This window comes from Triticum urartu, chromosome 3A (genome assembly GCF_056163025.1).
Source record: "Triticum urartu cultivar PI428250 chromosome 3A, HENAU_Tu73, whole genome shotgun sequence".
In the NCBI taxonomy this organism is placed as follows: domain Eukaryota; kingdom Viridiplantae; phylum Streptophyta; class Magnoliopsida; order Poales; family Poaceae; genus Triticum; species Triticum urartu.
Genome location: NC_141875.1, coordinates 309,989,695 through 310,007,062, shown reverse-complemented (window position 1 = coordinate 310,007,062; position 17,368 = coordinate 309,989,695). Strand labels below are relative to the sequence as shown.

Here is a 17,368-nt window from a genome sequence, read left to right as displayed (position 1 = left end):
GTGATAGTAGGGGCCTCTCTGCAAACCTTGACTCCTGAAATATTCCCACTCTCCTCCGCATGCGCCAAGAGAGTAGTAAGGCCCTCCATGCATAATAGGAAAAGGTAGGGAGATAATGGATCACCTTGTCTTAAGCCTCTTGTAGGCTTGAAACTTTCAGTTTCTTCATCATTAATCCGTACCCTATACTCAATAGTAGAGACACATTTCATAATAAGATTTACCCATCTCTCCTGGAAACCGAGTTTCAACATAATTCCCTTCATAAAAGGCCATTCGACTCGATCGTAAGCTTTGTGCATATCAAGCTTGATAGCGCATAAACCCTCTTTTCCCACCCTCTTATTTTTAATAGTATGAAAGCTCTCATAAGCCACTAAAACATTGTCTGTAATCATTCTACCAGGCACAAAAGCACTTTGGGTCGCGCTGATAATATCAGGCAGTAAAACCTTCAAACGCGCTGACAACATTTTGGAGATAATTTTGTATACCACATTGCAAAGACTGATAGGTCTAAACTGGGTTACCTTCTCGGGTGAGTTGACCTTGGGAATCAACACAATCGCAGTATCATTCCAACCCGGTGGAATTGTACAAGTATTCACTGCTTGCAAGACCTCATCCACCAAATCATCCCCTAGTATGGGCCAAAATCTTTTATAAAAAATAGCATGAAGACCATCTGGCCGTGGAGCCTTTAAATCATAGCTATTGATCTATCTATCTGTGTGTGTGTTTCTTGTGTCACCATAGCTATTGATCTATTTGCTTTACATTGCAATTTTGTGAATCTTCCTCAACATTTTCAATATCTTGGACTAACATTTGCTTGAATTTTGTGCCACTTGTCCTAACCAAGCCACTCGATAAGCTTTAATTTGTACGCGTCAGTGAACAAGTCCGGTACCAATTCCACTATTCTCCCAATTCACATTGAGTGACACGGGATACATCCTCAACTTTGGGAAAAGGTATCTTAGTATTGTTTATCTCATTTCCTACTCACCTCTACTCGAGTCTTGCGATGGATAGGCAAAGCACATCATCTTTGGTCTTTGACCGCATCGAGCGACTCGCCATCGACATACGACACTCCGAAGCAAGGAAAAGGGACTACCTCGCCGACAAGTTGGACGCACACATGGATGACATCCTACACGTGTTGGCCAACTACAAGTCTTCTTCCCCTTCGTCATCTTCAAGGCGGAGACGCTCAAGTCACAAATCTTCGGAGCGGCCATCCGATGCAAGTACCACGCGGCACCGTCATCATCTTCGAGACGACCGCCAAGACGCCCGCAAGCCAAATGTGCACGACGACGAAGAGCACTATTGACCACAAGTTCAAGCACGACAACATCACCATCAAGATGAATACGCTCAAGTTGCGCACACCGACAAGTCCCAACAAGCTCTACATCTTACTACGGCCAACCTTCATGAGCACAAGCGAAGACCGCAAGACAAGCACCACCAAGTGGAAGCTACAGCTACCACCACCACTTCGACATCTTCGCCAAGTGTTATCAAGGCATCTTCGTCTTTGGACGTACGACATCTTCGCCTACTTCCCACGAGTACGCCTACATCGACATCATCAAGTCCAAGGCGACCACCTACAAGCGAGGGTGACACTTCCATCTTCGGAAGCCCTTCAAGGAAGATGGCCGAGCATGGGAAATCCCCTTCGGTCATGGAGACGAGCTACAAGGTGTCACATCATATGGGCCTCCTACAACAAGACGGTCGAGCAAGGGCCATCCCCTTCGATCACGGCGACAATCACGAACCTCTTTGACAACACGAAGACGGCATCCCAATGGGACTCATACTCCGAGTCAAGCTACGACACCGCACATGAGACCTTCTCTTTGGTCTCGGAGGAGAGTGATGATTTGCCACTTACTACGGCATTCATCTTAGGAGGCGTTATGGATGAGGAGGTTGAGCATGGGACTATCCCTTCAGCCAAGGAGGCGAAAGGAGTCGAGTATGGAGAAATTTGCACCTACATCTCTCTGACACCCACATATGACGAGATGCCCCAATTGCCACGTGAGGAGAGCCACCGCGACATGAGTGAGACGAGTGACTCCATCATATATGACATTGAGCGCATTTTCTATGAGAGGATGAGTGTGATCACCACTAGCCCCACACACAGAGCATGCCACACATCCTATGTGAGGTTGAGAGCCATTTGAGTGACTCCACCAACCATATGAGTGTGATCACCACTAGCCCCACACACGAGAGCATGCCACACATCCTATGTGAGGTTGAGAGCCATTTGAGTGACTCCACCAACCATATGAGTGACAGCATCCTAGTGGGAGTGAGTGAGACACAACACTTAGTGAGTGAGGTAGTTGAGAGGTACCATCAAGTTGATGAAGCTATTGACCAAGCGTCAATTTTTGCCACCTCACCTACAACACATGAGCGGAGCTCTAAAGGTAACATAGGTAATGGTCCTTCACTTGTCCCACTAGTGGACTGTCTTCACATCGATTGCTTGCATGATGATGATCACCTTATGGATTCACCACATACTATGTCTTCTACATGCTTAGATGTGCCACCTATTTATGATAAATATGATGATGAGCATGTCGAATTGCCTAGTTGTGACGCTATGCTCCATAGGATATCATGTGAAAATTCTATCGGTCACGTCATGTTTAACAATCCATTAAACTTGTCATATGCTATGAGTGAGATCTCCCATATTGCATCATTTCAATCTCAACATAGTAACTATGCATGCCCCATAGAAATAAATCCCATTTGCACTTATGGCATAAATGACGAGATGATGGTTATTGGATTTTGCTTCTCTTGCGATGATATTGCTATGCTACCTTTGCAAAATGTGTGCAATTCATCCCATACAACATGCCATGAACATGAATGTAGTTCGCATGATTCCATCCCTTGTGTGCACCATATGCATACCATTCATGACAATGCTCTAGACATTACTAGGGATGCATCTCACACTTTGAGTCTCCATTATGCTATACATAATAACAAATCTTTCATGATGGATGACATGTTTCTATATCATGCAACTCATTTATTTGAGCATTGAATATTTTGTGCTAACCAACACATGCATGTGCGCATCATAATGGATGATGTGTACATATACCACGCGCACACAATTATTCATATCACCCAGGACACCTATCCTCTGCTAGGCTTCATAAGTCCTCTATATGCTTTCCAGACTTAGTCTAATTTTCTGATTTCCCAATCTCTGCTCCAGCCACCGGACATGGCGCCTACCCGTCACCAGTCACCACTGGCCTCGTCCTCCGATGAGTTACGCTTACAACCCCCAAAGTAAAGGGCATATCGACCACATTGTCAAGTCTTATACATCTGAAGCTCTTTAATTAAAATTAATCATTGTAGACAACCCAATGTCCATCCTCATCGCTCAAACCAAACAAAATTTAGGCTCATCCTTGTCGACGTACTGGGATCGGGGGTACCCAAACTTGTCTGCCTGCGGCCCACGGCGTGGCTCTGCCAACGGCCCAGTACGGCCCAGCTCCAACATCGACAGCTCAAGACCCTCATGAGGGGCCAAGCCTCGCGAGGCGGACGACACCAAGACCTCCCTGGGGAGCAGCCTCACCAGGCTGGCTCCCGAGGAGCGGAGATATCAATGCAAGGTGCACCTCGCGAGGTTCATGTGACATGAGCCATGACGACCAAGGCCAGGCAGACGCCAGCGGACGCAGTGTACCAGTTTCCTTTTTGGTGCTAAGGAGGCAAGCGTAAGCGCGGAGTCCCGAGGCATCAAGCAAAGGTTTCCATTTCGATGCAACAAGACCAAGACCGTCAGGACGGCAGAATGGAGGTCATCGCGGAGCCCACCGCGGCGTCACGACCAGGAGCTTTTGCAGGCAAAGACTACTTTTGTCAGGATAACTTGTACTAATTGTCTCCCTTTGAATTTGTCCGTTGTGGGATCCCTTCCCGCCTACATTTGGGAAGAGGACAACGGCTAATCTTGGAACGCAGATATGCTACGCCTCAGTGGCACACCCCAGGAGCAACGGCCAAGCTGAGCGCGCCAACACGAAGGTCCTGAGAGGCCTCAAGACAAGAACCTTCAAGAAGAAGCTTGAGGCCTGCGGCAGGGGCTGGCTCGACGAGCTCCAGTCCGTGTTTTGGTCCATCCGCACCACCGCCACCAAGCCGACGGGTGAGACTCCGTTCTTCCCCGTCTACGGAGCCGAAGCGGTTCTCCCTCACGAGGTCAAGCATCGCTCCACGCGGGTCTTGGCGTTTGACGAGGCACGCCAAGACGCCACGCGGGGGATGGACCTGGTGCTGGGGGAGGAACGCCGCCGTCAAGCCTCGCTCCGGGCGGCAAGATACCAGCAGGCGCTACGGCGATACCACTGCCGCAGCGTCCGTTCCAGGCACCTTCGGAAGTTTTACCCATGAAGCAAGGCCCCGTACCTGTGAAGGCCTCCGCTCGTGACACTCTCACGTAATAATGAGTGGGGCTGTACACGCTCCAGAGTCTCCGGAGAGCCGCCCTCGGGCCTCGGGGGCTCCTTCCCACGTCCTAGTGGCAGCACTTAGCTCCACGCTGGTGAGAAGACTAGTCTAGATGCCGGACGCGGCTGTTCGTTTGCTTGCTTTCTGTAGTTGGTTTTCCCCCCTTTCTTTTAATGGAATTTGGAGTTCTCGCGTTTTCGATTGCTAAGTTGGATTTCCCCTTCGCCTTCTCTCTTGCCCTTCGGTCTTAGCCCAGGAGGAGCGGCAGTTGCTCATCGCTCTACCTCGCGCGCGTCGCACAGGGGCTGGGCAGGTGTGTGCGTGCGCGGCGTTGGCCCCGCCCCGCGCCGCAAACACATTTCGCCACAGCCCTGTCCCCCAGGGCCATGGCTTTTCCTATCCTCGCGAGACACCCTCGAACGAGCTTGTGATTTGTGCATCTTCTTAAGTCCGTGCCCCTCGTGTACCGTGACGCGATGCACTAAGCCACGACTAGCCCACGCCTGAGGACTCGCGCGAGGAAGAACAGGACACCCAACAAAATTTTCTAACAATTCTGCAGCTTCATGATGTCTCCTGAGGCCAGCGACCCCTGAGCCAGCAGCAAGGGGGCCTCACGAGACGATGGAGGGCGCGCCATCGCGAGGCGCGAGACTACCACGAGTGTATCAAGCTAAGTTATTTTACCGCACCTACCCGGATATGAACATCACAGCATACATCAAAGCAATAAGCACAACATAGTGGCATAAGTATCATGGTTCATTACACGCCCCAGCAGGGCCCTCTACCTTTTTTCAAATGCAAGGAAAAGGAAAGGCTAAACAAAAGTGGCCCGTGCAACCACAACAGCTCCCTAGGCCTCCGAGCTCAGCCCGAGCCTTCCTCCCGCTTCACCAGAGTGCGGCGACGAGACGATCCGCCACCGTCCTCGAAGCGAGCCCGGCGACGAGGCGGCTTGTGGTAGCCGCCGCTGCTCGTGCTCTCGCTGGAGGAGCCGCCGTCGTCGCCAAGGGCGAGCTCACCCTCGGCGTCGTCGCGGCTACCGTCAAGGCCAAGCTCATCATCGCCACCGTCGTCTTCGGGGCAGCACCCTGCGTGACGGCCGTCCTCCCCAAACACCCTCACATAGAGGGTCGCAACGCCGTCGAACTTGAAGTGAAGGATGCACCTCCCGCTCAGGCCGCGCGCGCGGGCAAACGCCTGCCAGCCGGACACGTTCCCGACGGCGGAAACTTCGACCCCGACCCATGAGGCCTTGTTGCAACAGCCATCAGCCTGCAGCTAGAGGCCGTCAGGCCCCGCGGCCGGCAGCTCACCCGCAAAGAAGCGGGGAAGCGGGAGCCAGCTGCCGGCTGGCCTCTCCGACCACACGACGAACTCCGGGAGCACCTCGGCCGAGTGGAAGCGAGGCCAAGGAGGCTAGGCAACCATGGCACGCCTCCCCTCGTCGCAAGGGCTGCCTCGCCCTTGGCGGCACCCGCGGCGAGAAGAAACACCGCCACGGCCGGCCAAGGCGCGCCTGCACCCCCGAGAAGCCGCCACAGGAATCGCGACGTGCTTGCGGGGGCGGCCTCACCCTCTCTTGGGGGTGGCGAGTCAGGTCCCTCCTTGGGGGCCTTCCCCTTCTCGGCGGTGGAGAACTTCCTCGTCGGCGCCATGAGGACTACAGCAAGGCGGCAAGGCAGAGAGGAGAAAGAAGAAGCAGGCGGCGGGAAGATGGAGATGAGCAAGGGGGCTCCGCCCCTCTCTTCATTTATAGCCAAGGGAGGCCAACCGCTGGCCTCCATGATCCCACGCAATGATGGCTTTCTCTACATGCAGCACGGTCTTGTCAAGTCGAACGGTTGCCGAGGAAGCGTGGGGAAGCAGAGGCGCCCACGTCCCATCAATCGCCACGCGTCGACCAGGGCCGCAGGCGGTTAGGGCCCGCGGCACTTCGCACTTAACCTTTGGCTTCGCTTCGAAGCCAAGTTCGAGCGCACCTTGGGCCCAGGGACTACTGTCGGCGTACTGGGAACGGGGGTACCCAGACTTACCTGCCTGCGGCCCACGGCGTGGCTCTGCCAGTGGCCCAATACGGCCCGGCTCCAACATCGACAGCTCAAGACCCTCGCGAGCGGCCAAGCCTCGCGAGGCGGACGACACCAAGACCTCCCCGGGGAGCAGCCTCACCAGGCTGGCTCCCGAGGAGCGGAGATATCTGTTAAATTGTGATCCAAATTATACTGTGTTGGACTAGACGTAGTACAACTGGTGTGGGCCTTTACGTTGACGTCGACGTGTACGAGTACAACTCGGTTACTTGTCCTCCAAGGACTCTCATGTATTGCCCTCATATATACCCCATGTAGTCGCACCTCAGACGACCTGTCGTCTCGTGCTTGTAATACTCCTCCTTATAGTGATTGCGCCTTCATGCGTCCGTGGTTTTCTCCCGCAAGGGTTTCCACGTAAAAATCCGTGTCTCTTTGTCTCGTTCATTTCTCGTTATTATCTAACAAGTGGTATCAAAGCTAGGTTTCTATATGAGATTTTTGAGACAGGAGATTAGGGTTCTGTCGTGCGCGCCGCCGCACGCGTCTTCAGGCGATCCGCCGATTCGAAGCCGCATCGATTTCTACTGCTGCCGCATGTCGCCGAAACCGACAGGCGACAGGAGTCCCGACGCGACCTGCTGCCGCTGCTGATCCAGTACGCAGGGCCCCGTGTGCTGCTCCTGAGAAATCAACCGTCGTTGCTGCTGCTAGTACTACTTTTCCTCCACGTGAAGACCAAATCCACATCGGTGGTGAGTACTACTTGTGCTACACGCACACAAATCGAGATCTGATTGATCTCTACTCCCCACGTGAAGACAAGGCTGAATTACTAGTCCAAATATTTTACTTCTCAATTGCTACAGCCACCGAGAGTTCCAGGTGCTATTTTTTCAACTCCGTTGCTCCGCATTAATTAATTCTATCAAGAATTTTTCTACGACTTGTACTACTTTGTGCACAGTTTATCAACTCATGGCATCCATGAAGTACGATTTTCCGCTGCTGGATCGTGACACAAGGTTTACCCTATGGCAAGTCAAGATGCGGGCGTTGTTGGCACAGGCCGGCTATGATGTAGCACTGGATAGTTTTGGGAAGAATCGAATTGAGGACTGGACTGCTGAGGAGAAAAGAATTGATTGTAAGGCTTTGTCACAAATTCAGCTCCATTTGCATAATAATACTTTGCAGGAAGTTTTGAGCGAGAAAACTGCCGCCGCTCTATGGTTAAAGCTGGAAGGGATTTGCATGACTAAAGATCTCACTAGCAAGATGCATCTGAAACAAAAATTATTCCTGCACAGGTTACCCGAGGGAGGTAATGTTTTGAATCATATTTCGGAATTTAAAGAGATCATATCTAATCTAGCTGCAATGGAGGTTAAGTATGAAGAGGAAGATACTGCTTTAATGTTACTTTGTTCATTGCCAAGTTCTTATACCAATTTTAGAGACACCATATTATACAGTCGTGATACTCTCACACTTAATGAAGTTTATGAAGCTTTGAACTCTAAGGAGGAGATGAAACTAATGGTGCCTCATGATGGTTCAAGTTCATCCCAAACCGAGGGATTATCTGTTCGTGGCAGGACAAAGGAGAAGAACTCACATAATGGAAACAGAGGCAAAAGTAAGAACGGCTACAGGGGCCGGTCGCAATCCAGAGACAAGAAGTATTGCAGGTATTGCAAGAGAGACGGGCATGACATCTCTGAGTGTTTCAAGTTGCAAAACAAGGAAAAGAGGAAAGGTAACAAACAAGGTGAAAATTCTGCTAACGTTGCTCGTGATGATAGTTCTGATGATGCTCTTGTCGTTATTGCTGGATGTGCTGAGACCAATGATGAGTGGGTACTTGACACCGCATGCACTTTTCATATGTGTCCACATAGAGATTGGTTTAATACTTTTGATTCCACTAGTTCTGTTGGTTCCGTTTTGGGTTTTGATAATTCACCATGCAAGATTGAAGGCATAGGTTCTATTCGAATCAAGATGTTTGATGGCATAATCAGAACTTTGACAGATGTTCGGTATATTCCGAAGATGAAGAGAAATCTTATCTCTGTTAGTGCCCTTGATGCAAAGGGGTACAAGTATTCAGGTGGAGATAGTGTTTTGAAGGTCACCAAAGGCTCCCTTGTTGTGATGAAAGGTGACTTAAGTTCGACCAATGGTCCTTATTACCTTCGAAGTTCTACCGTTTCAGGTAACGCTACTCCGGTTGTTTCAAGGAATTCTGATTGTGATGCTGCTAACCTTTGGCATATGCGTCTTGGACATATGAGTGAACTTGGTTTAGCAGAGTTAAATAAGAGAGGTCTTCTTGATGGATATGAACTTGGTAAATTGAAATTTTGTGAGCATTGTATCTTCGGCAAGCACAAGAGGGTGAAGTTCAACACTTCGACTCATACAACTGAAGGTATTCTTGATTATGTCCATTCTGATTTATGGGGACCATCTCGCAAGAAGTCACTAGGTGGTGCTAGTTACATGCTGACTATTATTGATGATTATTCGAGAAAAGTATGGCCTTATTTCTTGAAGCATAAATATGAAGCATTCTCAGCTTTTAAAGAGTGGAAGATTATGATTGAAAGGCAGACTGAAAAGAAGATAAAAATACTTCGCACTGATAATGGTATGGAATTCTGTTCTAAGCAATTTAAGAATTATTGCAAGTCTGAAGGCATTGTCAGACACTACACCGTTCCTTATACTCCTCAACAAAACGGTGTTGCTGAGCGCATGAACAGGACCATTATTTCCAGAGCCCGTTGCATGTTGTCCAATGCAGGTTTGCATAGGCGTTTTTGGGCTGAGGCCGCTTCCACTGCTTGTTATCTCATTAATCGTTCACCATCTATTGCTCTTAATAAGAAAACTCCAATTGAGGTATGGTCTGGTTCACCTGCTGGTTATTCACAGTTGAGAGTTTTTGGTTGCACTGCTTATGCTCATGTTGATAATGGAAAATTGGAGCCTAGGGCTGTTAAGTGCATCTTTCTTGGTTATAAGTCTGTTGTTAAAGGTTTTAAATTATGGAATCCTGAAACCCAGAAGGCTGTTATTAGCAGAAATGTTATCTTTAATGAATCTGCTATGTTACATGATGTTTCATCTATTAATGTTCCCGTTGAGAGTGAACAACAGCCTATTGTTCAGGAGCCTACTGTTCAGGTGGAGCATGTTATTGATTCAGGTGATACATCTGGTAATGAAATTGTTGATGCACATGATGAACCCGTCGTTAATGATGATAATGTCACTCCCACTCCAAATCAGCCTATTGTTCCACCCAGTTGGAATCTTGCACGTGACAGAGTTGGACGGGGTATTAATAAACCTGACAGGTTAATTGAAGAGTGCAATATTGTTTCTTTTGCTTTATCTGTTGCAGAAGAAATTGAAGGTAATGCTGAGCCTTCTTCATATTCCGAGGCTATTATTTCTGGTGATAGTAATAAGTGGATGACTGCTATGCATGATGAGATGGAATCACTTGAAAAGAATGGCACTTGGGATTTAGCAAGATTACCTAGAGAGAAGAAACCTATTCGTTGCAAATGGGTTTTCAAGAGGAAAGAAGGTGTTTTTCCTAATGATGAGACAAGATATAAAGCAAGGTTAGTTGCTAAAGGTTACAGTCAGATTCCAGATATTGACTATAACGAAGTCTTTTCTCCTGTTGTGAAGCATAGCTCTATTCGCACTTTACTCAGTATCGTTGCCATGCATGATCTTGAGCTTGAACAATTGGATGTTAAAACTGCATTTTTACATGGAGAATTAGAAGAGGATATTTATATGGAACAACCTGAAGGTTTTGTTATTCCTGGAAAAGAAAAGCTTGTCTGTAAGTTAAAAAAATCTCTTTATGGATTGAAGCAATCCCTTAGACAGTGGTACAAGAGATTTGATACCTTTATGCTCTCTCAAGGTTTCAAAAGGTCTAATTATGATAGTTGTGTTTATTTGAAAACTGTCAATGGTTCAACTATTTATTTGCTCCTTTATGTTGATGATATGCTCATTGCTGCAAAGAGTATGTCAGATATTAATGAACTAAAGAAGCAATTGAGTAATGAATTTGAGATGAAGGATTTGGGTGCAGCAAAGAAAATACTTGGCATGGAAATATCCAGAGATAGACCATCTGGAAAAGTATATCTAAGTCAGAGAGGATATTGATATAGTTCTTCGTCGTTTTAATATGCATAATGCCAAGCCGGTGAGTACTCCGTTAGCTGCACACTTCAAATTATCATCAGCTTCATGTCCTAAGTCAGATGCAGATATTGAGTACATGTCTAGAGTTCCCTATTCGAGTGCAGTTGGTTCACTTATGTATGCCATGGTTTGTTCTCGTCCTGACTTATCATATGCATTGAGTGTTGTCAGCAGATACATGGCTAATCCTGGAAAAGAGCATTGGAAAGCAGTTCGATGGATTTTCAGATACGTGCATGGTACTTCTAATGCTTATTTACAGTTTGGGAAAACTAGAGATGGACTTGTTGGTTTTGTTGATTCTGATTTTGCTGGTGATTTGGATAAGAGAAGATCACTCACAGGTTATGTTTTCACCATTGGTAGTTGTGCTGTGAGTTGGAGAGCAACTTTGCAGTCTATTGTGGCTTGTTCCACTACTGATGCCGAGTATATGGCTATTTCTGAGGCATGCAAAGAAGCTATCTGGTTGAGAGGTTTGTATTCTTAGCTTTGTGGAGATTCATCTTGCCCTACCGTATTTAGTGACAGTCAAAGTGCTATATATCTTACAAAGAATCCAATGTATCATGAGAGGACAAAGCACATTGATGTCAGATTTCATTATATTCAAGATGTTGCTGAAGGCGATTTGAAGGTATGCAAGATAAGTACTCATGATAATCCTGCTGATATGATGACAAAGCCAGTTCCGACCAATAAGTTTGAGCTTTACTCAGGCTTAGTTGGTATTTCTCACTAGTCCTATGGACTTTGACGCACAAGGTGTTTATGCTGATTTGGATGGAGTTATCTACTTTCTTCGACTACTGAAGAGAATTTGGATCAAGGTGGAGATTGTTAAATTGTGATCCAAATTATACTGTGTTGGACTAGACATAGTACAACTGGTGTGGGCCTTTGCGTTGACGTCGACGCGTACGAGTACAACTCGGTTACTTGTCCTCCAAGGACTCTCATGTATTGCCCTCATATATACCCCATGTAGTCGCACCTCAGACGGCCTGTCGTCTCGTGCTTGTAATACTCCTCCTCATAGTGATTGCGCCTTCGTGCGTCTGTGGTTTTCTCCCGCAAGGGTTTCCACGTAAAAATCCGTGTCTCTTTGTCTCGTTTATTTCTCGTTATTATCTAACAATATCAATACAAGGTGCACCTCGCGAGGTTCATGTGACGTGAGCCATGACGATCAAGACCAGGCGGGCGCCAGCAGGCACAGTATACCAGTTCCCTCTTTGGTGCTAAGGAGGCAAGCGTAGGCGCGGAGTCCCGAGGCATCAAGTAAAGGTTTTCATTTCGATGCAACAAGACCAAGACCGCCAGGACGGCTGGACGGAGGTCATCGCGGAGCACACCGCGACGTCACGACCAGGAGCTTTTGCAGGCGAAGACTACTTTTGTCAGGACAACTTGTATTAATTGTCTCCCTTTGAATTTTGCCATTGTGGGATCCCTTCCCGCCTACATTTGGGAAGAGGACCAAGGCTGCTATAAATAGGACCTAGCCACTACCATAGAGGGGAACGGATCCATTCCACCCTGACCACCACACCAGCTCATCGAACCCAAGAACACCTCACCTCCTGAGACTGTTCATCCTTTGTACTAGTTCATCCTCAGCCCCCCGAGGCCAATCCACCACAAAGTAGGAGTAGGGTTTTACACCGCAAGGTGGCCCGAACCTGGGTAAACTGTTGTGTCTCTTGTTCGCTGGGTTCGTCTAGCTAGGCCGTAAGATCAGCGAGCAGACAGGTTGGGAAGAACGAGTTCTGCGCACGCACCCCAATGTTCGAACCTCTCAAGGGTCAACGGAACCCCGAGTCCGACAATCCTAACTAACTGTCATTGCTCCAACCAAACAAAAAATTGGCTCATACCACTCATGCAACCAAACAAGAGAATCGGTTTATCCCATCCACAAAAATCTGGATGGCCCGAACTCATCCATCCTTGCACTACAATCAAACAGACCCTTATACGTCCTCACCCCTTCAACGAAACAGAGGGTTAATTGTGCCCAACTCTTATCTTCCCACCCAAACTAAAAAGGGGGCTTGTACTCTCTGAATCTTTTATCTGGATGAACGAGCCAACCTTTACCTCAAAAAAATCCAAATTTGATATGAAAAGTTTGAATTTTTACATGACAAGATCATTAAAATTGAAATGTTGTTAAATTATTTCCAACAGAGGGCAGGCCTGGCGCAGTGGTGAAGTCCTCCCCACTTGTGCCAAGAGGTCCTGGGTTCGAACCAGCCTCTCTGCATTGCACTTTGCAGGGGTAAGACTAGGTTCCTATAAACCCTTCCCAGACCCCACCTTGTGTGGGAGCTTCTATGCACTGGATCTGTCCTTTTGTTAAATTATTTTCAACAAATAGTGTCAGGAATAGTTTTTACAGTAAGATTAAGAGTACCAACCTGCAGTAATGGAGCCTCCAGGTGAATTAATAAACAACTTGATATCCTTTGTGTGGTCCTTTGCATCCAATAGTAAGAGTTGACTGGTGATAAGATCCGCATTCAAATCATCCACCTGCTCAGCAATCAGCACAGGGCATTCGAAGAAACAGATGCATAAATATCTGGTTTAAACTCCATTTTAGGGGATTGACATAAGTACTTTAAGTTTTAACATGTGCACAGGAAACAATAGCTTGCAGACCAAGCATAATTTGATAACTGAGACAAATTGAATGGTGGTATTGTTAGCTTTGACTTTTGACACCATCCCACTCCGTAATATCAAGAACACATGTCCCATGTCCTATCATGGTAGTGGCGAGTTCCAACTAAAAATTATTCTACCGCGGGTATGCTATTTAAACCAACCGTGGAATTGGACCAGATATATGATAATCATCCTCAAATAAGTAGTTCTATTTCAGATCTGTTTGTGGTAAGAAAGATGAAAAGGGAAAAGGATGTACACAAAAAAGAATATCCCCAAGGAAATAACCCCTGTTTATATTAGATTTCCAAATTATCATCAGTCGACAACAATGGTAACAGGTGACTCAAAATTATTGCAAGCATGTAATGTGTTGCATATGGTGCAACAAGGTAACATCTAATCCATCAATAAACATCACTTATATGATCACATGACTTATGCTGGACAAAGCTTGCCCACAGTGCAGCAAAAAATACAAAAATATATTCCATTTACCATTTTGATGCCTATTAGAAAGAACTAATGATGATTACAACAACTGGAATAACCATGACGACAGCCAATAAAGGTCACACAACGTAGACATGTGATGAACTTCTACCATATGCACATAAAATGGCAGAATCCCCAAGGTAAAATGTTAGAATGCATAAATGAAACAAACCTACTGTGTATGTTCAGGTTGAAATGATTTACTGGTTAAATTTAATTGTACTGCATTCTTTTCAATACCACTCAAAATTTCCAGCAATCATTCTATTTATCTTGACTTATTAAACACAGGATTTATTTTATGGGGAAAGGCTAGAGGATCTCTCTACCTAAAAAAGTGACTTCAAAACACATGGAATTTCCTGCTTTTAAGCATTTATCACGAGAAACTTGACCTGGAATGCAAGAACCACATACCAGAAAGTGGGATTTGGGCAAGAAGTAAAGAAGGAAGCTAACCGGGGAGCCGAGAAAGATGATTCGCTGGCGGAGAAGCATGTTGCTGGTGTCCAACTCCTCGAGACGGGCTTTTCTAGCTGCCGGTCGCGCTCCCGACAGCCCGGACAGGTCCCATCCGGAGGAGAGCGTCTGCCGGGCTGCCGCCACCGCAGATGAGCGGATGGCCGCTCTTGGCGCCGACCTCGAGCAGCAATAGCTGCGGGTGAGGAACATACACGATGGAGAGGAGGAGCAGGGAGGCGCCGTGATGGTCGCCATGGCTGCTTCACCTTCCACTTTTTGTTATCCGGGAAGGGCTTACGGGTGGAAGCAACAGATTTATGGGGATTATTTGTATATGGGGATTATTTGTATATAAATGACCCTTCCCAAGTTGGATCGGAGTCCTGGGGCACAATGGCCTGGCCTGAGACATGCTAGAGGCGTCGGAGGCCTGAGCACTGTGCCTGAAAAATAATGCTGTCCGAGTGTTGCCCGAGGAGTTCGAATATTTTGTCCGGCCAGGATAGTATAGTGTAAACCTGTTTGGTTGCTGCCCTGGCCTGGCACTTTATTTTTTATTGCTTAAATACTAGTGATGGCTTTTTTTTTAATATCAGTACATACATAAGCGCTCATATACACGCGCATATACTCACCCCTATGAACACACACGCACACCCTACTTCTATGAGCACCTCCGAAAGACTGAGCCGGCATATCATCTTGAGATTTAGAACTACTTATGAGTTAGACAAGGCTCCAATCAAACCTTTATGTCACCTATGAGTTAGACAAGGCTCCACTACAGCAGCCCTTAGTGTTTAAATCATTGACAAGCTCTGTTAGAGTGTTATGTCAAGAGCAGCAAGTAATCAAAGCAAACAGTCCTAGTATGGCTGGCTAATGCAAACAAATAATTGAACAGATGTGTGAGTAAATCTTACATATCAAGAAAAAAAGTAAAGAAGGAGGCTTAAAGACCATCACTTGACTGACCAGATTTAAGAGGCATTTAAACATCATGTGCAACATATGAACTAACATAAACATTGCATATTTACAGATTCTACAATGGAATGCACATGTATTAGGTTATGCCATGTATGATGATGCCTAAATGTACAGATAGCAGGCAGGAGTGATTCATCATTGCACGCACAATTGAATTGCAGGTTAAGGGCCAGTTTGATTCCGCCTTTTCAGGGCATACTGTCAAAATAAGCCATAAAAGATGTAAAGAAGTCATTTTTGAGTTATGGGCTTGGGCTTAACTAATTTCGCTTTGGAGGGGGTGTTTCGGGTAGAACCTCACTAAAAATTGAAGGGAAGGGGAATAGTGAAATGATTCTGTTGTCTACCTATATTACACTCAAAATGCAACTGCTGACGCCCGTGTCACACCTGACCCTCAAGTAAAAACAAACACGCAAGCATTCATTGCCCTGCCCGCTTGCATCTCCTCTCCCCTTTCCACTATACGATGCATTGCTATGAGCTGCTTCTGCTGGTGTTATATGATGCATTGCTATGAGTTGCTCCTGCTGCTGCTATATGATGCATTGCTATGAGCTGCTCCTGCTGCTGATATATGATGAATTGCTATAAGTTGTTGTTGTATGATGAGTTGCTATGAGCTGCTACTACTATATGATGAATTGCTATGAGCTGCTGCTGCTATATGATGAGTTGCTACAAGCTGCTCTTGCTGGTGCTATATGATGAGTTGCTACAAGCTGCTCCTGCTGCTGCTATATGATGAATTGCTATGAGCTGCTGCTGGTATATGATGAATTGCAGACTGCTGCTGTTGCTGTATGATGAGTTGCTATGAACTGCTGCTGCTGCTATATGATGCTTTCAGGTGGTGCTACTATACGATAATAACCAGTCACTTGGACCATCGAATTTCAATAAACAATTGTTCTTCATTTAAATGTGGGTCATGCGTTCTTCGTTTAAATTAGGCAATGGGATCTCTATGGAAAACATTAACCAAAGTAGATTGTGCCAAGTAGATGGTATCTTTGTATTTGCATTTTGAGCAAATAGTGATGGTCTGTTTTCCTATCATATTAGTTACTGCACTGGGTTCAATTTGTGATGTTTGCAAGTCAAATTAATTTCCATATGGGCAGCAAAATGAAAAAAAATAATGCAATCTAGGCTTCCCACCGATCATACCAAAGATAAGCTGAAAACGCAATGAAAATAACTGGTTGGCTTATTACATGGAGCTTATATTCACAGGTGCTTATTTTCTTAGAATAACTCGTAATAACTGTCCCTAAGAAACTTGGCTAATAGAACTGGCATACAAATAACATGTCACGATGATTGCAATGGAGGAGTGACGTACCATGGCACACTGTATAGGCTGTGACGCCTGGATAATCAAGCTACAGTAACCTCTGCTAATAACGCCACGTCACCTCCGTTATTGTCGCTAATCTCGCGTTAGTTCGAAACAGATTCAAATTCAAATTCAAAATAGAGGCAAACAATAAAAGTTTTCAAATATTAAAACTAAAATGTTCGGAGTAATCCAAATATTGCATAGGTAATTGTGACAGAGAAACCAAACTTTGATAAAGTGCTTAAAGGCTCTAAAATAAATAAAACGGTAGTTTAAACATTTAAATAAATGGCTTTCATAATTTATAGAGTATTAAACTATTTTAATTAGGTGTGGACTTTTTGTGGCAGTGGTAAAACTAGTCCCACTAATTTAGGTGCTTTTGTATATATTTTGTAAAACAAAATTAAATGAGCATAATGATAAAACAATAAAGTAAAATTACTAAAATAAAAGGAAAACAACCCCCCCTCCCGACTGGGCCTTGGCCCAGTTGGCCGTGCGGCCCAGCTAGCCAACCGGCCCAACCGCACCCCCTCTCTGGCCTACAAGGCCACCTCTCCCACACCTGTAACCCTAACCCCCGATCCCCCCACTAGCAGCCGCTCAC

At 46.3% G+C, this 17,368-nt stretch overlaps 1 protein-coding gene across 1 annotated transcript in view; it reads right to left on the bottom strand.

Moving 5' to 3' along the window:
- Window positions 1-14,762, bottom strand: part of CLPP3 (CLP protease proteolytic subunit 3) — a 36,651-nt gene extending 21,889 nt beyond the window's left edge. The window contains exons 1-2 of the mRNA XM_087546996.1: window positions 14,424-14,762; window positions 13,220-13,334 (exon numbers count right to left, since the gene is read on the bottom strand). Coding sequence (XP_087403122.1) covers window positions 13,220-13,334; window positions 14,424-14,681 — 373 coding nt within the window. The 5' untranslated portion in view covers window positions 14,682-14,762. The remainder of the gene's footprint in view (window positions 1-13,219; window positions 13,335-14,423) is intronic.
- Window positions 14,763-17,368: the final 2,606 nt, after the last annotated feature.